Genomic DNA, 21158 nt, shown 5'->3' with positions numbered 1-21158 from the left:
ATTGATCATGGGTCCCCGTTTGTCAGCCCAGCCTAAATACAACAAATAATATAAAAGACAACAAATAATATAAATTGGGTTATTTAGGACGGGGCTAAAATAGATCTAAACGATCACAGACATTTTTTTTTTTTTGACGCGCTTGGCAACTCTGTAAATCATCTTCTAACATGGAATCCTTACGAGGCCATCAGCTACCGGAAACACGATGTCGCCTGACTCGAACCACACTTTAAAGGAAAACAGTGTTCGTGTGAAGTAATCGCAAACTGACGCGCCCTCGAGTTAAAGAAACAGCTCTCTTCTGATTGGTTAAAAGTGATAACAATTTTTTCAATGTGCCTGATTTTATTTATACTATAGACTGCGATATAACTCGGTTGTGCATCACAAATATAAAAAAAGTTTTGCTTCTTAAACTTCCTGTACGAATATCTTTAATCCATGCATCCATACATTCGGTCTATCGTTATCTTTTCTTTTCTAATCCATCACACAGAAAATTTAATAAGGTGAGCCATGCAGTTATTAATGTTTCCGCCTCCTCGTTGGTGAGACTCACGTGATACACATATTAAGGCTTTGTAATGGACACTGCTTGGTCCCTTTCGAAGGGGTTTCAGAACACCATGACTGGCTGTGTGGTAACCATGGCATGGCATTTCAGTTGGGAAGAACTGCATATGTGTCAGCAACTATGAAAAGCTGAAAATTGTAGGTTTGAGAATTTTGTGGAATGAGCGACGACTTATATTGGGGTTGTTTTGGTTATAGGCTATAAAGTTTAGGTTGTTGCCACTGTATTCCGTTGACTTTTAAAAATATTTAGTGAAAAAATAAACTGACGTCATATCTTTTACCACAAAAGTAAAATATCAATGAAGTACAGTATATCAATGTCGGCCAAAATGAGTAGATGAAGTTGAAGTTTTGATGGAATTTTATCGAATGTGTGGCACCTTATTTTGCATTGGGAGATGTAAATTTTATGTTGGTGTCATTGTTTGTCGCTGACCACCTACTGTGATGTTCGTTCTGAAGAAGAATTAAGGAGGGAACATGATATTTTCTTTTACGTAACCAAAATAGCGGCCTAAAGTTTACAACTCCCTGAGAGATTATACACAGATCCCTGAGGGATTCCTGTAGGGGTTATGCTTGCCTTTCAGTCGGATTCAAGGTGATCCAAAAGTGTTTCAATCCCATTCTCGAACAGGAAATTTCCAAGATCTCCTGTTCGATTGTTTTCGGGGTTTTCATTCCAAGATAAATGTCAAGCTCTCTTGTGCGGTGTTACATGAAGTTCGCTGGAAACCACTTATCTCCCAACAATATGACGTAAATGTACGTCACACGTGGGAAAGTTCGGAATTAGCTTGCCCATGGTTTGTGGTTTACTTTCTCCTCATAAAACTGGCCGCCATCGTATAAGCGAAACATTCTAGAGTATAATATTTAAAGGAAAGATAACACTAGACCAAAATATATATAAGCATCCATAAAGTGTCCAACTCAAAGTTTAAGCAGCATACATTTTTATAATTGTGATGCTGCACAACCGAAATATCAAAATCCCGCACAGTGAGAAATTCGAAAGCGCCGCCATGTTATCAGTTTTAACCAATCAGGAGCGAGTTCTGCGCCTGGGGTACGAGTGACATGATATTGTGTGTCTGGTTACTCTAAATGGCACACTCAATGGCGTCGTAAGAATTCCTGGTTAAAACTTGGTTATTTGTTAGCAAACACGTCAGATAAAAAAAAAATGTCTATGGCCGTTTAGGTCTGTTTTCATCCCTCTTCCTCTTCCGGCCGTACGTGGGAAGGTGTGATAGCAGCCTGCAGATGGTTGTGGGTTTTTACCAGGCTCTGCCCCGTTTCCTCCCACCATAATGCTGTCTGCCGTCGTATAAGTGAAATGTTCTTGAGTACGACGCAAAACACTAATCAAATAAAGAAATAAATAAATAACTCTGGTGATATTATTTGCTGATCAAAAAAACGATCAAAAGAATAAATAAACAAATATTACTCAGCTGTGTGCAAGACCAGTTGCTTAATACATCAATTACAGAGTTCAAAATGTGGGTTCTGGTTAATTCCTGCACCAGTTGTAGACTAAGCTGATTGTAACTACCACTCGCTTGGCGTTCAGCATGAAGGGGATAATGCAATGACCGGTTGACCCGTATCAGTAATGGCTCGGGCGGGGCAGCTTACTTGCCTTCGGTAAGGCGTCTCAGTGAAGCAGCACTAGATAAAAGAGCGGTGGAAATCCGTCCTGTGAAAAGGAGGTACATTACATGCATTCTAAGGATTCCTTCGTCGTCATATGAAAAATTGTTAAGTACGACGTTAAACCTCAAACACTCACTCACTCACACACTGACTGACTGTAACTACTATGACGAGACATGTTGAGAACACAGATGATTGGTGATTACAGTCATGTCTCTGACCGCTTGATAAACAAAGTTCTGTGAGAAAATTCGAGGTGCAATCACGAATGATCCCACGCTTATATATCTTGATTGGGTGATATTGTTTGAATCGCTGGCCATCGCTTGTTACGATTAAACCATTTGCAGAGTTGTTTATAAGGCACCTGGTGGAGCGGAATTGTTTTATCAGCGGTCTGTTTCTCATCGTTACGCCCGCCTAATCACCACGACGATTCTGACGCCGTCTTGGTACTATCGACCAACTTAAACGTTACAACTGCTTTAAGAAACAGCCCCCAGGGCTTTGTATGCAAGCCAAAATTCCGTCGCCAATATATATCTGACTACCATCGTGCATTTATCATAGACACCGAACACCAATCAAGTAAATACATAAATAATATAAATTTACAAATCTACAAAAAGCACCACAATATTCAGGAGATGATAGTGACTTTTAATGAATGTGTACAAAAAAAAAACAAGAAATGGCACAAAAATCATCTTTACACAAAACATACATAATCGAAACTGCAAAAATCGAGATTCGAAACTGCGCAGATGTTGGAAAGTTATTTGCTGCCATATAATTTACAATTATAAGAACAGTTCTTTAATGTCATTGTGAGAAATACCTCTGAAATAAGGATAAAAACAAGCACGATGTAATAATATTGGTGATAACCATTTTAACCGAGCAAAAAAACAAAAAAAAACAGCATGACATGAGAGTGAATGATAAAATATAAATAATCTTTAAATAGACGTCCTTAATATGAAAATTTCCAGTTTCAACGTCATGGTAACGTCCCGAGACATCGTCGCTTTACGGCACACGAAGGATAATCAGTGTGTTTTAATTTGGGTGGGAGCACAATGTACTGAAGATTGTGCACAACCATATGAATTTAATTTATTGCATTAACTCATGTGGAAATAAACTGAATCAATTATAAATAATATTAATGCACTGATTAGCCCTCCCTTGTCGTAAAGCGGCGACGTCAACCCACAAACGGATGCCAGATTGCATATGAAGAGTATCAGACTAAAGGCATTATAGAAACGTGCCTCTTTTGATTAGGCATGTAGAATATTACATATAGTTTTTTTTTTTGTTGTTGTTATTTCAAGAAGTAAGCTGTTGTCTTTATGAGCACGGACAGATTTATGAGTGAGGGAAACCTGCGTCCTTCTCTGTCAGGAACCAGACAGACCTCCTGTGTTAGCCGCAGTCAGATTTGCGAGATCTGTAGCCGGTTGTTCAAAAGTGTATTAAAAGTTAAGCCGGACTCAACTCTTAATCCCAGTCTCGGCCTAATACAACACTACTGTTAGTCCAGTCTCAGGGGCATAGGCTGGGGCAAGGCAAAAATATTCTGCTCAAGTTGGCGAAAAAAGTATTTAAGCCTATATTTCTTACCTAGCTATTAAGGCAAAAATATTCCGCTCAAGTTGGCGAAAAAAGTATTTAAGCCTATATTTCTTACCTAGCTATTAACATTCATTTTACAGATATTTATACTAAATAGTACATAGGCCTATTTAGACCTGTTATGTGAACCATTCCATACTGTTCCCGGTGGAAGACGGCGTGTTTTACATAATTACGTACTTGAATCGTACCGGGCAGGCAGCAGTAGCCACTTCTGTCTGGTGGACAACACAAATGCCGCAGTTTTACTTGTACTGTTCGTAACTCTGGAACCCATGACAATAAATACTATATATTCAGGGACAGCCTGTTTTCAACCCCACCTAAGCTGAACTTGAGTTGTTTTGTGGTTTGTTTGTTTGTTTGTTTTTTTTTATGTGAAAATGAGTGTGTACACATTGGCCAAATCTGCATTTGAAACAGTTCAAAATCACTCAGATTCTCTCTCCAGAAATCTAATATCCCTGAGCTTCCGGGGCCTAGGCGGCCCATGGACCCTCGTCTAATAGACACTGATAATCGTTCCGCTCTTATCAAATCTTATCAAATTTTTGTTTTGTGAATTAATTTGACATCAAAAGCATCATTTTAAGGCCTTGGTGTGCTTCTTAAAGTGCATTTTTACGTATAAAAGCTACACTGAAATATTCTGAAACTATTTTATTCAGTCCCCGGTTAAATGAATGTCCCACCGTTCAAGCAATTCATCTACTTCTGTCCTTATGGTTTTACATGGAAAAAAAAATAATATTATCCCTATTTCAGCTTTTTTAGTTTTATTAATCTTAACTGGACACAACTCTTGTCCACTTCTTCTTCCATGTTCCAAAAATACACCTATCGCGTTGAAGATATCGGTCTATGTGAATTTGACTTAAAGACGTCCTGAATTGACCCTGAAGCGACTCTTTGTCGTGTGTTGACCCATGATCCTATCCAATACATTACTTATTACTTATATTACATGTTTCATGTTAATGTGGGTCAGCAAAAATAAATTCACGTACAATGACACAAACCATGGCATGTAGGTCAATATACATTCGATTAACAGTTGTGTACACATGCATCTCCAGGCGTAAGTTCTCATTCTAAAAGACTACAGCAAAGCCAATGGTAATTCAAGATTGTCCATGACTTACCGCTTGTCTAATACAAGTCACTGGTTACAAAATGTGCTCCGACTGTTTCATCTTAAGACCTACCCAGTGATAACCGTCATCTGATTGGCGAAATATAATTTGAGCGGGAAAGATGAAATTTATCAACCAGAAATCGCCGAAAACAGACCGGAAGTTCCTGGCAACAGAAGTTGTGGATCGGTAACGGTCTTTCTTGGTGAACTCGTACAGCGTTTTGTTAAGTACGATCAATATTATCTGGCAAGTGAAGTACATGAAACCTGCAAAGCCAAAGAGAAATAATATCCACAAATGATGTATCATGATGAAAATGTGAAATTCTAACGACCCACTTAAGACGCGGTACAAACTATAAGGCGGGAAAAAATCTATCCACGAAAAAACATCCCAGGCATTTGCGATGAGGTACACACGAGTCAAACAGAAACCCCAAACACAGGACACCATGGTGTAAAACCCTAACATGGCGAAATACCGCTGGTTGTAATGGCCCACACAAACGCCGGTTAGATAACAGTGGTGATCCCGTTTTAAGATACACTTCTTACACGTGGAACAGTGAACTGCGCGTGGTGGAAGGTCGATGTCACATATGTCACAATAGCTCCACGGAAGGCCATCCTTACAATCCATGTGATTCCGCTCGTATTTCTGGTCCACAGTCGACCCGTTTTGCATGACAACGCCTCTGCTATTCTGTGAGTGGTTGTAGAGATACGGAATAAAGCGGTCGGGCGGTTTTTCCCACAAATGTCGCGGCAATCCGGGTCTGTCTTTTATCTTTTTTATACTTGTGTCGTAACATATCAAACACAGAAAGTTCGCCACGCAGTTGAAAGCGATGAAACAGGCCAAAACCTTCATATGATACACTCCCCATTCGCCCCAGTCTTTCATCCCGTGTGGGATGAGATAAACAATGCTGCTGTAGAGCAGAGTGACCGCCATGAGACAGAAGTAGAGCCTGGAACGAGCGCTGACTTTGTCTCTTTCTTTTTCATCTTTACGAAGTTCATCCATTTTTCACCCAAGGTTTCGGTCGGATTTTCATCCGTCGTTGCACTTGGTGTTATTGTCAACGTTACAGACATGCCGAGCTCTGCAAATCTGAAATCAATGGAGAAATTTGGTCGTATTATCGTTTAGACTTTGACAGGTATGTTTACATTTAAATTTTTGAGAATTACAGTGGGTAGAATGCACAATTCCAAGCGTACACACATATTAGTGATTTAATAATTTTTCAGTCATATTACGACGAGGATTCATTAGGTGTAAAACACCAATACGAAAAGTAAATAAATGTAGTTTACAGACAACAGACGGACTGACGAACACCTATCTGCCGAACTAAATGAGACGAGTATTTATTTTTTTATTTAGTTATTTGATTGATGTTTCACGCGGTACTCAAGAATATTTCACTTTTACGACGGCAGCCACAATTATGGTGTGAGGAAACCGGACAGAGCCCAAAGGAAACTCATGACCATGGCGAATCAATCTAACCTTGGGCCATTTAGCATAATTTCGAATGCAGATACTCCTCCGCAAATGAGACCATCTGAAATGCCAACAATAGGCTATGCATTTATTTATGAAGACAAAAAAGTTTATCTCTTGTTTTCACGCAAATGGGCACGGCAGTCAAATTGTTGTTCGCACAGGAGCATAAATTGTAAACGATTCATGTGGCGTGCATCTTAACGAAACTCTCAAACGAAACTATCAAACGAGCAGACAGGGAAGAAATTCAACAAACAAACACGTTAGAGAAAGCAAACAGCAAGAGCGATAAACGCCTTTTCGCCTTAGATGTTTTTCATGCTATAACGCCTGATCGATGACATGAAACGTGCTTTCAGGGTACATTAATCGTCTAAGCATATGAAATTAAAGGTAAACACCATACTCTATCATAACAGACGGGTACCCCATTCCCGTCTATAGACAAGTTGAGATGAAAGACGGGAGGATAGCATCATAGCAAGATGGGGAGACAGCATGTTCCAAATATTTCAGTAGTTTTCCTTTAAAAAACATTAAATTCTCAAACTACACACAACCTGCTCTTTCACACGTGGTTTAAATAGTAGGTTGTTATGCAGTCAACATAATGTTCACAGGGACGAGACAGACAGTGGCATGAAAAAGAGGAAAAAGCGATCTTATCATTTTAGCATTTCTGAACTAAGTTCTGAATATTTTTCTGATGCACTTTTTCTGTAAATTCCTCCAAAAAGAGGACAAATCTCTTGCCCGTGTTCATATTCCACATGGGTGACGCGATTAAATATGACGAATATTTGGTGAGCTTTGTGGGTAACACTATCACGCTAACCTACATGTAGGCAGGTGCACGCACGACAAGACTATACACACACCGTACGTATGACCAGCACAATTCTGTCTGTATACGTCTGTGAAAAGATCTCTTCTGTCAACATGCACCAAGAGATATTTACCCAGTTTGAGCTTTGTCAACTAGATTCTACTCCGATCAGCAAGAGCAAATTCATTTATATGTCAGCCTGTACACTCAGAAACTTAATATGTTAATTTTCATAGAAAGTCTGTTATCTGAGTGATGCTGGAACCGATTTTATAGTACAGTATTTTGCCATGTTCAACATAACATCCTGTTAGTCTAATCTTTGCGTTGAATTACATGTAACAGAATATCATATGCACGTGTGCTATATTTAACAAAATAATCTGCTGCAATAGCAGAATATACTGTAGCATGACTCACACAACAGACTTAATGTTAAAATTAACAGACTAATTTTTGAATGTACGCTTAAGCTCGACAACTATCATATAAAATCGTTGTTTTCACTTATAACGGACGGGAGATTCGACAAAAGCGGCGAAGTGGCCGTGGCCAATTGGCCCCTTACATACCAATCAGGTTAAGGGTTCGAATCCAGCTCTATCTGCTTAAAATACGGCTGTGGCTTTCATCCAGGAGGTTTGTTCATGAATTTGCTAAAAACATTGGTATATATACTGTACGGTACAGTACCTGAGTTTCACATACATTTATATAAGCTTACAGCAATACTTTCTTAACTGAGAGAAAGAAATTGTCATAACCATCAACAGCCTGATCTGAAAGCCAATGTTTAATTTTTAAAAAATAAAGTACATCGGGTAAACCTCACCCAAGGCGAAGGTAACGAAATAAGCGATTAGAAACTTTCCTGAATAATTTGAAATACGAATGAATTAAATCATTATAAGTGTGAGAAGACAAGTAATGCTCTGATAAAATAGAAATCGGTTATTCTGAATTAGAGGGTTGTAGCCAGTTCAGAAGACGTTTGAACATAAAATGCATAAACTTTCCACGTTTGCACAAACCTTAAAGATATACACTGTATGTACAGGTAGCTTTCTTGTTTTTTTACCAATGAACAGGTGAAATATATTAGGATTTCCGTTATAGATAAAAAAGATACTTCACAAATTGTGTAGTAGATATACATGTTGAAAATAAACGTCTACGTTTATTAGTCAAAGACCAAAAAAGTACAGTTTACAATGCAAACTCGGAAACATGTGAAACGATGCGAATTCGTATGGTCATTGTTTTTAAACTGAACATTAACTACAGGCTAGTACAAAATTAAACGAAATCATCTATTCCTCGATTATTGTAGAGAGAAAAAAAGAAAGAATAGAAAATACGTTACTAATAACTGTGACGCACAACGGTGAACAAAGACACATATACGTACAAAACGGGAGATTCATTAATTAAACAAAATGATATTAAATTCTTAAATTAGTACCCCGTTGACACTGAGCTCACAAAAATGGATTAAGGTTAATTTTTGTTAACACATCATCCTCATATCGCTATCAAACCCTTTTTTTCAATGTGCATTTATTTGAACACGGAAGAAAAAGATGTTCTCATTTGAACGTAAACACAACAGACATGTATGCAAGTGCGTGCAACAACAACATCGACCTGGCAACGAAAAAATGATAAATGGATTAACGCCAATTTGGGGGTATTGTATTGTAGCCATACAGAGGCGACATGATTATACGATTATCATGCCATAATCCTTGAAGATTACGTCACTTACCGTCGTTTTCGCACCAGGCGAGGTCGTATCTGTCTACATGCAGATCCGCGTGTGATTTTCACATCCCATACAACAACCGGGGCGAGTTTGTGCAAGCGAGTGCACGATAGTAACGATCGAGTTGGACTGTTGCCAGGAGCAACGGCTGGCACGTGCGTGGAGAAGGTTTGGCAGGGTTATCTCCCCTTATGCCGCATTTGGACATGTAGCGTAGGGTACTCAGATTGCTATGTTTTTTCCAGTAACACAAATTGGCCAGATTAACGAACATTTACATTCTCTAAGTATTTAGAGGTAAACAACTTGTAGCAAGTCAGCACTAACAGGGTCATTGAGTCATCCTGTACTGGGTGTTTCTCCAAGCACAAAACTGTAAACACAAACACTGTATACAAACATATGCTGAGGTATAGTTCTATATTTCGGTAGGGACCTGTACAGTATCCGTATTTTGCTGATAGCCTATGGGCCTGCCTTAATGAATGAAATCCTGATCTTTAACCATACATCCAACTACTTAAACAATTAACATTTACATATCGTTAAGAGATGCTGTGTTTATCTTAAGTCACATTCACTTAAAATTACAAATACCATTTTTGTCATCCAATTCTCAGTAAAAAAAAAAAAAACACCTTCATCTTAAATACCGTTTACTGGGCATTGAAAACATTGACAATATTTTTATTGAGCGATACTAAAATAGATTATGTTACAAGAACATAGCATTATGTGATATGGACAACGCAACAACCCCTTAAATTAACAAAAGTATTGTGATGGAATAACACAAGCTGTTATCACCCAGAAACCATGCAGTATTCTGTTAATTCAACAGATTGATTTTTTAGAGTGTATATCAATATTTAAATATCAACAAGTCGTTGATGCCGCTGCAGAAATGCTGGAGCATTAGCTGTAATTTAAGCTTATCCTTTGCCGTACTCCGCTCTGGTGTCATGTTTAACATTGCCCATATTCCACAGATTTCTAAGATAAAGAGGCACCTTTCACGTTGATTTTTTCAATAAAGGCATATTAAATTCTATGTGGGCGTGCAATTTAGAAACAGAAAATTATACTGCATGGGTGGAAGAAGAATACAGATTGCTGTGGCTATAAACTGTGACTTGACTGACTTGTTCTGTTATTCCAGCAGAATAGTTTTGTTAGTGTAATGGGGGATCGATGTTGCTGTCCATAACATTATGTTACAGTAGCAGTTTATTAAGGTATCACTCAAAATACACAATATTATCATAACCCATCAAACATCTATTTATATGGCGCGAATTTATAACTGTAATTAATACACTTCAAAACCATTATGTTTTATGAGTATTTAGAGTGTACAGCAAACAGCACACCAAAATTGTTTCGCGACGCACAATTATCCTTATATATGGAAACCCGAGAAAATCACTGACTTTTGGCAGGTTACTGGCGACATGTGAGTTATAAAAGTTATATCGTTGAGCAAGGGAATTTTACACAACACAAGTGAACATCGTCCGCCACTGTATTAATCACTAATTGAAACAGAGATTCGTGGAAACAGATCCCAGTTGTAACTCAGAGTATTTCTCTGGTATAGGAGTATTCATAAGCACAATTGTAACTGTGTAACAGTCGCAGTTTCTAGTCCTGCGCATACTGATATTGTCTCTCCAAAAGAAAGAATGGTTCTTTGATCGTCACAAAGAACTTCATGTGCTTCAAGAAACACCCATCGCAATTTGTAAAGAACAATACAGTAAATTTAGCAGGATTATATTTTGCATGATAAATGTCTTCGCACAGAAGAAACATTATGAAACACCATTAAATTTGATACATTTATATATGTAGATGAGAGATGACATGACAATATGAAATCTGCAGATTTTGAGAGTAAAACCAGAGGAGACAACAGGATGATAGTTGGAAAATGGTCACGAACAGCTGTGAAACCCGCCTTCCTCTCAATTTACCTCAGGTAAGCTTTCATACATATACATGTATGTGCTGAAGTAGTACCAATTTACATGAACACGTTCCTAGCACTGTGGCTTAAGTTAAGCATTTCAAGAAAAAAATGGTGAGTGAGTGAGCGATTAGGGTTTAACATAACACTTTTCAGTCATATACCTGACGGCGAATGAGTCCTTAAAGTGCATGTAATGTGCCTTCTTCTTGCAGGACGGATTTCAAAAGCTCTTTTATCTGTAGTGCTGCTTCACTGAGACGACTTACCGAAGGAAAGTAAGGTGCCACACCCGAGCCATAATATTGATACGGGTCAACCAGTCGTTGTACTGTCCCTTCAAGGTTGAACGCCAGCAAGGAAGCTACAACTTAATCTTCTAAGGAAGTAGGGGTGACCCCTACCCTGCCTTCCGAAGCGGACGCTCTACCTACTGAGCCAGTGGGGCCGGTCAAGAAGAAAGAAAGAAGTTGAACACTTAGAGTTCAACTACGACCTCGGGGATAATATTATGTATAAGCAATCGGTGTTTTGACCTTTAGACGAAATGTGGAATCGGAAAAAAAATTCATAAAATATATACTGCCAAAAGACTGTTATTCGCATGAATAAGTATACATCTGTACATGGAAAATTGTGGTGGTAGGACAATGGTATGAAAATGCATAATCTTTACATGATAGAAATCAGTTAACTGGCTTAATTAAAATAGTCTTTTTGTTCCAGCTAATTGCGTGAGACGTTTCATCTTGAGGCCTTCCCAATGATATCCATCGTCTGATTGGCGAAAAATGATTTGCGCGGGAAATATGAAACTGACTCCCCAGAAGTCCCCAAACACAGACCGGAAGTTACTGCTAACGGACGTGGTGGATCGGAACGGGTCTTTCCTCGTGTACTCATACAGGGTTTTGTTGAGGGCAATAAGCGTCGCTTGTCCTACAAAGTAACCGCAGCCAGCAATGCTTGAAATTAACAACGTCCATAAATGATGGATCATGACGAACTCTACCAACGACATGTTTCCTGCCAAAACTTTCCAGCCGCTGTAGGGAGGGAAAAAGTCAAACCAGGCGATGCGGTCCCAGGTGTGGTCTCTCACATACAAGCAGGTCAAGTAAAAAGCCCAAGTCGCTGTTATCATGCCGTGAAAGGCGAACATTATGAAATACCGCTGGTTGTAATGGCCGACACAGACGCCTGTCAGATAACAGTGGTGATCGCGTTTTAAAATACACTTGTTGCATGTGGAGCAGTGAATGGCACGTGGCGGGAGATCGACGTCACAGATGTCACAATACCTCCACGGAAGACCGTCCTTGTGCTCCATTTGAACGTCACACTTCCAGCCCACCGTCGACCCGTTTTGCGCCACTACATGGTCGCTCTGTGAGTGGTTGTAGAGATACGGGATAAAGCGGTCGGGTGGTTTTTCCCACAAATGACGTGGCAATCCAGGCTTGTCTTTGGTCTTTTTTATACTCGTGTCGTAAAAGATCAAACACAACATGTTGACAAAACAGTTCACTGCGCAAAATGTAAATAAAACTTTTATCTGGTACACTCGCCAGTCTCCCAAATGACCGTAACCATATCCTGCCAGGCGGCTGAGGAAAGTATACAGTCCGGAACCAATCAAATAACAGAACATTGCCCGTGAAAGATTGGGTGATCTCGTCTGCCTTTTCCTGATACGTTGGGTGTGACGTAATCTTTCCATAAACGTCATACTCCTGACGTCACGTGCGTCAGCTTCAGTTTTAGATATGGTCACTGCGATAGACATGGTATCGCCTGAAAATGAAAAGTTCGCAAATTATCATAAAAAAGTCATAGGACAAACTCCTTCCCGGAAGTGTTTACGATCAGGCCAATCAGGCTTATACGAGGGAGTGTACGTGTTTGGTGGAAGAGCCAGTTCAGGCTGGGATTCTAACGTTAATCAGAATGTATACGAGACTCAGGATCAAGAAGCTGTTGTATATAGATTTAAGTTAATCTTCTTCTTAACCTCAAAACAGTTTACTCGGCTACATTTGTGACCCACCTTATGGAGAGATAAAGAGAGAGAGAGGGGGGGGATTAAGCTGTATATACAGTTTTAGACTTTCAGGGAAGCTATGTAGTTCATTGACATAAATGCATTTCTTACTTACCTGTATTTGTAAACCCTAGCTTAAACCTCAATTCGGCTGGCCTATTTTAACACGTCCATCAAACTGGTCAGTTAAAATGCATGTTTCGTCTACAAGGCGGTTTACCACCATAGCAAAGAACACACAGCAGGCATGTTTAGACAAGAATGGCTGACCACACGCTGCTCATGATTTGTTAGGTCCAGCCCTTTGTTGTCATCGTAACCCTGGAAATACTGGCGATGGTCACGGTTGCATAATTAGTAATCGTGGTTACTCGGCGTTACGCACGACCTCGCCTCGGTTTTTACGGAAATATCCGATTGCTTACGACAGGCAGGAACATGTTTACCAGTATCTCCAAACCTTGTACGTACGGCGTTACACATTCGTACAAACCCTTTTTCCTTCTATTAAAAGATGTCTAGGTAACAAAATTTTGACGCACGTGTATTTCAGTTATGTTGATTAACTGAATTGAAGCCAATATTTTTCGACTATAGCGTTTCTTTCCGAAACCAACCTACAATACAGAAGAGTAAACAAAAATTCTGAATCAGTTGGAAACTATACAGAACAATCTGCTGCAATAACATTTAATACTAGTAATACATTCAAAACTATACAGAACAATCTGCTGCAATAACATTTAATACTAGTAATACATTCAAAACTATACAAAACAATCTGCTGCAATAACATTTAATACTAGTAATACATTCAAAACTACACAGAACAATCTGCTGCAATAACATTTAATACTAGTAATACATTCAAGCATCACTCAGATAACAGACTTTCTGTAAAATTTAACACATTATTTTTCTTTTTGGCAGCAGAGACATCCCAGTAGTTCAAATGTATTAGTCAACGGCATACCTGCGTGAATGACCGTGTCGATAAACAGCCTACACATGCAGGATCATTTGTTTATTATTTCACGTCTTATTTAACGTACTGTTCCAGATCTGTTCGTTTACATGGCGGAAATCTGGTTTATGCCTGGATGGGGGCAAACCAGAGGAAACCATACATGTCATGCTCTCCAATGGTTACCAAACAAATCCGTCACGACTTAAACCCACAGTCGAACTACAGGACAGATTGGTTGATTTGACTGACTTAGTTTTTGTTTTACGCCCTACTCAACAACGTTTCACGTATATGACATGTGTGTTGGGAGGAAATGGGCAGAACACGGAGGAAACCCACGACTATCCGCAGGTCTAGAGCCGCGGTGAGATTAGCGTAGACCCGCCGGACTTTCAAAGGTCGGCTTTTGATCCCATTCCGCTAATGTATGGCTGCTTGCGTTTACACTTCAGCCAGTAGATCAGTAACGTTTGATCCACCTGCAAGGAGTGCGAATTTGTGCCTGGCACGTGGATATTTGCATCCCAGCCGGGAATTACCCGTGTTGTGTTTATACAGACGACAAGAGTTCAGGTGAACACAACATACGCCACAGCATATCCATCTGTTTAAAGTGTATAAAAGAATACCACCAGCATTGTGATGAGTATAACCCCTGAGGGGAGTCTTCGTGGGTGTTGGTGACAGGTATGTAGTTACCATGACAACCGCGCAAGTTACAACCACAAATGAAAATTTATGCGGGACACAGCTGGAGTTGGAGTGCGGACATGAAAATCATTTCCGTTTATATAGTACATATAAGGAAAACAGCTACCCGTTCACGATGACAACCGCGAAAATGGAAAAATGTGAGTCGCGACACATCGTCATCTGTGTATCTATGTATCCACCAAAAATTAAAACTGGAAAACTGTTAGAACAATAGCCCCAGACATGAAATCATATCTATTTACATGTATACATAGGTAAATGGCAATCTGGTAACCACGACAATTGTAGAAATGGACAAATAGGACTCGCGACACATCACCATATGTTTATGTATGTGTCCACCAAAAAGGAAAACTCAACGCGGAAAACTGCTGGTTATAGCCCGGACACGAATTCATATCTATTTGTATAGAATATATAGGGAAACTGGCTATCTGGTAACTATGACAACAGCGGAAATGAACAAATGTGAGTCGCGGCACATTGTCATTTGTGTATCTATGTATCCACCGAAAATTAAACTCTATGTTGAAAACTGTTGGAAGTATGGCCCAGACACGAATACAGTTGGACAGTCGGGCAGAATAGCTATAACATAATACGCTTCATCTATTTGCAGGGGGGGGGGGCGTATAAAAATGGTTGACTAAACCATGGATACCTCCATGACTAAGCCGAGCCGCTATAATTTTGACCACCAAAATTGTTGGATCAGAAAAAGTCGTCCTAAATAGAACAGGCTTATTTTATGTTGCTTTTTTTCTCAAATCGGCTTCAATCCACCCATGTTTCCCAAGTGTAACCCTGACGTAGGCCTACATATTGGTTATGTAACGTTTAAAAGCAACACATGGTTTTCCAAAGGCCTCCGTGGCCGAATGGAGTAGCGTGCTATGGTGGAGCAGAATAACACTGGAACTTCTCGCCAATGCGCTCGGCATGAGTTCAAGTTCAGCTCATTTTCTTTCATTTCAGCACAGAATGGAAGTCAGGGCCCATTTTCACAAAGCTCTCTTAACGTCACGAACTTGCAACTAATGCCTACAGTGCTGGTTGCCGTGGTTAGGTGAACATAACGTTAAAGAGTGCTTTGTGAAACCGGGCACAGAAGCCTTGTCGGTAGTTCACTTATATACAGCTAGCGTGCAAATTCATTGAATGATTGAGCGATTTGGGGTCATTGTGTTTACCATATTGGCTGTATTTCAGTCCATCGCTGTGATACTGTACGAAAAGTGCTTTAAATCCGCAAGGTTCAATGTTCTGATGTTCTGGCTTTCTAGTTAGTCAATGAGGAGATACATTTAAGTTGTCTTTACACGGATGCTGACTTTGTTTGCTTTTTTTTTTTTTTTTGTCATTTAATTTATTTATATGGCTCTTACTTAACGCCATTCTCAAGAACTTTCGCGGGTGGAGGAAGCTGGAGTGCCTGGGATAAACCACTGACCTGTGGCATCTTGTTCAGAAACTTTCCTCCGTTTGACGTACAGATATGCAGGTCATATTGGTCATCAAGAAAAGTGTGTGTTCAACAAAACTTTAGACTGCGCAACAAACCACATAACGAAGTCGGCTGTTTATTGTCACCAAGTCACAATGGACAGAGCGACTTTCACTTTTAAAGAACAAGAATAGTGAATCACCTTTAGATAAAAAGAATTATCACACAAACACAATTTTCTGTATCACCTCATCTTTATTCCCCAAACCTGTACTACATCCAGAAAAAACTCCACACTGTTCCTAAATTCTGTCCCCTGGACTGAATTCCACTATCACAGGGAACGCTGATTGTAACTACCATGGCACTGTGATACTTTGATATGTGTAGCCACGGTACTTACATTCACTAACTTCAATAATTTGATCCATGTTTTACCAACATTGCTGCTCTCATGGCCGTGGTCAGTTTCATGAGTGGGGAAAAGCAGAGCACCAGAAATAAACCAACGACCTTTGGCAAGTAACTGCAACAATATTCGTCCATGGAATGAGCTGGATGTTTAGGCAATACACGTAGATGGTGAGTAATCACCAATGAACTTCATGTACCAGCAACAAATGTCTCCCTTGCATGTGCAAGCAAGGCCTTGATAATAATGGATAAAATTCCCTAACAAATGGATTTATATACCGGGTCATTCAAGGACAAGCCACTTAGTGGTTTGGTCACTTCTGTGTTTTGGGATAAGTTGATTAGAAGTTTATATAGACAAACAGACAGACCCTCAGCACCCTGCAACTGTATGGCACCAATCTATGAAAGCCATGTTTGTCAACTCAGCAAATATCAGGGCCTCATCTTTGTCATTTCTTTAACCCGTCAAAAGGGTTTTGGTATCAGCAGTTCGGAATCCAAAATGTTGAAATTTTCATAAATCTGTGTTATTAGCATGTACATATTCAAAGGTGTGCCCAAACTGCTCAGCTGGAACAATCCCTGAATACTGACTCAGTCACTAAGACAGTATCCTTCAGTTACAGCTATGGGTTTGCCTTGGTCACTATTACAAACCTAATCAACATTCACTTCATTTTTTCATCACACTATGGCATGGAACAAAAAGAAACACCTCATTTGATTGGTTAATGTCCACCAATGTTTATGCAAATCCCTGCATGACTAGAGCCTCATGCATATTCATTAACACTGCAGAATTCTGGGAAATCTGGAATATGATTTCTGATCTGATTGGTTCACGACCACATAAGCAATCCAAATCTATCCTATGATTCATGCATATTATATTAAAGCACTACAGGCTTCTGGGAAAACGTGAACCCCTGATCTGATTTGTCAATGCAGCCAGAGTACTTTGTGCATGTTTTCATATCTACCTCAAACAAGTCTCACTGTTGTCAGAGGACCGCACAGAAGACAAAGACTGCTCCAAAAGTCAAAGTCTGCAATCACCTTTTCCGCTTCATCGGTTTTTTACCCATGTCAAGTAGGCTGTCATCTTGTTCAGGACATTTCTCTTCACACAGTCTATGAAAGCGCGTCATGATGTCTTCAATCAACAAATTTTCAGTCTTGAACACAGCTTTGGAGTCATCAACTGTTGCAAATGTAAAAACAAAGGAAATTTGAATACTGAATGCCATATTCATATACATTTGTATACCTTGAACTGAAAAAAAATTTTCTGAAAAAAAAACTCTTCAGCCTTTTCACATGTCTCCAAGATGTTTATTCAAGCATATCCTGAAGGCATTATTTGTGTAGGCTGATAAAATTATAATTTTTGCAAAACCTTGAAACTGGCCAATCCAATCAATGCAGTATTGTCTCCAATATCAAATAATAAAGGTACTTCAATTTCACTGAATATTGCTTTTTAATATGCAAAAAGGTTGAGGAATTATTGTAGCTTAATTAAAAAAAATGCTCACAAAACAGTCTTAATGTCCACCCCATCTATTCTTTCCTTGTTTAAAATCTATGACACTCGAGCACCTTACTGTTGGCATAGATCGGGCCAGTTGTTGATAAAGACTGATATTAAAGCCACTTTTAAGGTTACCTGTAATGCTGGCAAAACATGCTGGGTCGTGCTACAAATTAATTATCAAGCACAAAAGCATTTCCTACAATAAATCCATTCCAAGTTTAAGACTTTCAGAGTATTATAGCATAAACACATTTCTTTATTGGGCCAACCTTAAAAAAGATTGTTTCACATAAGAACTGCACTGAAATAAAAATTTTCCACTCAATACAAACACTTAATTAGGACCATTTTTTCACTGGGTAGGATTATGTGAAACAAATATATTTTTAAACACTGCTCTCAATGATGGGCTTTAAACACAACTTACTAAATTCGACATCAAACACTGGCTCTGATCTATCACTTTTCACATCCACTTTCACATCACAGTTCAGATTCGTTTCTAAAATCCGTGGGGAGTTGGTGATAAACAGTAGCTCCCTATGGAAAAAAAGAAGAGGGCAAAACTTAAAACTACAATCAAAAAGCCTTTCTCACAACTGAGTTATCTCCCCACACTGCTCTTAGATTTTAAAAAACAGCCCCAAATGTGTAGTTCAGAAATGTTTTTTGTTGCTCACATGTGCATCAAAACTTCCCTATCATAGATCTATTGAAAATATAATCGAAAAAATGTCATTCAAGGGAGATAATTCCTCGATCCATACATCTGCCAGCAGATAATGATAAAGATCATGACCTCAAAGCATGATCGAGGCAGGATAAATACTGCCATGGAAGTGTGATTATTTTTCAAGAAACGATGTGATTGCCATGGACGCTTTTGGTTCAGCGTGTCTAATGACACAACAGCTTAGTTAGTCATAGAGACGTTTTAATGTGCATGTGAACATCTGTAAATGTTCCATATTGTAAGTTTGGCATATTTGGGACTGTTTCACACCATAACTCTTACAGCTGCATTGCTTGAAATTGGAGTTACCCCACTCCACAACTACATATTAAAGCAGTAGTGGATAACTATGCCTCAAAAGGCATGGCTATATTTAGAGTTGAGTTTTTATTGAGTATTAGGCCTTATTTTCATGATTTCATATTTAGTCAAAGATCTGTGTTTAAGTTATCCTATCATTGCTGTATTAAGTAAATTGCTCAAGAAGAAGTGGTCTTCACACAGCATGTAATTGGGAAAAAAATATCCAATCAAAAAATCAATCAGTCAGTCAGTCAAAGATCAGGTTTTGGGATAGCCCCAGGTGTCTACTTCAACTCCTCTCTTTATATACAAGCCCCAATAGCACAGTTGGTAGAGCGTCCGCTTCGGGAGCGGTAGATCCAGGGTCAATCCTGGGTTGAGTCATAAGACCTTAAAAGAGGAAGTTGTAACTTCCTCACTTGGCATTCAGCATGAAGGGGATAGTGGAACGACTGGTTGACCTGTATCAGTAAAATGGCTCAGGCGGGGCGGCTTACTTGCCTTTGGTAAGGCGTCTCAGCGAACCAGCACTAGATAAAAAAGGAGTGGAAATCTGTCCTGCATGAAGGCACATTACATGCACTTTAAGGATTCCTTCATCGTCATATGACTGAAAAATTGTTAAGTACGACGTTAAACCCCAAGTTCTCACTCACTCACTCCTCTCTTTATTTTGGGCTGGCAAAGTATCACAGTCACAGGGGGAACTAATGGTAAACTATACACCGATTCATGCCATGTCTGGTAAGTCTAAACAGTGGCTGCGGTCAGAAAATGGTGTCAACTTTGGCCTCTCAGCTCGCCCCCACACGACCCCAGGTACATTCCATTCGGTAATGACGCATCTATTCAGAACAACGCCAACCATTTCTAAACAAGGCAGGTTTAACACACATGCGCCATCGAGGGACAATAACTTTTTCCAAGACCCACAACTGTTTTGAAGGCAAAATGGCTGCTGCTTTAGCAATGACTGTGAGGTGAATTTTGGTCTCGTGTTTCCTTACCAGGTGCCAGGAATCTACGTGTGATGTTGTGTTTGTAAGCGAGCGTAGTGGTAAGTCGCTTTTTTCTTCGTATGCAAATTGAACATCTCCCCATTCAATTTCAACCGATGAAAAATCCGTAAAAGAACGTGACTGTGTGGAAAAGAATGACGTCAGAATGTATGTGGAAATCAACAGGTAAATATTACCCTAGTCTTTACAACTCCCAGGACTTATCGTCCATTGTGTGAATAGGTGTATGCCTCTTACTGGTTGCCACTGTGGCTACGTTATTCCGCCAGCCCAGTATAAAGAGAGGAGTTGAAGTAGCCACCTGGGGCTTGGGTTGGGTGTTCACGACAACGCACAGCAAGTTTACCTGATTGAAAAAACCTTTGGGTGATACGGATCGAACCTGAATGTCATTTTCTTTACGCCTTTCAGTGTCAATGATTTCAGCAAGGAACTGACAAGCTTCTGTGCAGCATAATTATACGCCATTTCGTCTTTAAACGTCAGGTTTAACCATCACTCATGGAGCCGTTCTAAAGACATTCCAACATGTGCTGCTCTCCGCGCAGCCTTGTTTACGAAAGGGGTAGCCTGAAAAGCAGGAATATGCAAAAACACGACATCGATTTTTTTTCACAACACGTTTCTATTGCGCCCCAACTTGCCCAAAAAGACATGCAATATAATTAACCCAAAAGATTCACAAACTGCCAAGGATTTCGGATATTTATGGATGCTATACATAAAAAGACATTTGGTTTAAGTATAAGGACAGATTAAACTTGAACAACACAACAGTTCATTAAGACAAATACATGTATGTAGGGGGCCTAGGCCTATATATTTTAAAATTGTCTTTCTCTCTTGGTGCCTCGAATTCGGTAGACCTTTGTCGAGTCACACAAAAGACTTTAAAAATGGTACTTGTT

At 39.5% G+C, this 21158-nt stretch overlaps 2 protein-coding genes across 2 annotated transcripts; both read right to left on the bottom strand.

The window, feature by feature from the left end:
• Positions 1-4584: 4584 nt before the first annotated feature.
• On the bottom strand, positions 4585-9236 carry LOC135464153 (palmitoyltransferase ZDHHC15B-like). Its single transcript, XM_064741650.1, has 2 exons — positions 9116-9236; positions 4585-6125 (listed from the first exon to the last, which is right to left on the bottom strand). Exon 2 carries the CDS (start codon positions 6036-6038, stop codon positions 5043-5045), a length of 996 nt encoding a protein of 331 aa, XP_064597720.1. The 5' UTR covers positions 6039-6125; positions 9116-9236; the 3' UTR covers positions 4585-5042.
• Positions 9237-16489: 7253 nt separating this feature from the next.
• LOC135464076 (uncharacterized) lies at positions 16490-20764 on the bottom strand. Its single transcript, XM_064741562.1, has 3 exons — positions 20597-20764; positions 18623-18735; positions 16490-17862 (listed from the first exon to the last, which is right to left on the bottom strand). The coding sequence occupies exons 1-3, from the start codon at positions 20716-20718 to the stop codon at positions 17714-17716; spliced, it is 384 nt and encodes a 127-aa protein (XP_064597632.1). The 5' UTR covers positions 20719-20764; the 3' UTR covers positions 16490-17713.
• Between the last annotated feature and the right edge of the window lie 394 nt (positions 20765-21158).

Source organism: Liolophura sinensis, chromosome 3, assembly GCF_032854445.1.
Source record: "Liolophura sinensis isolate JHLJ2023 chromosome 3, CUHK_Ljap_v2, whole genome shotgun sequence".
NCBI classification, from domain to species: Eukaryota; Metazoa; Mollusca; class Polyplacophora; order Chitonida; family Chitonidae; genus Liolophura; species Liolophura sinensis.
The sequence above is the reverse complement of the archived record's forward strand: the minus strand, read 5'-3'. Positions and strand labels throughout refer to the sequence as shown.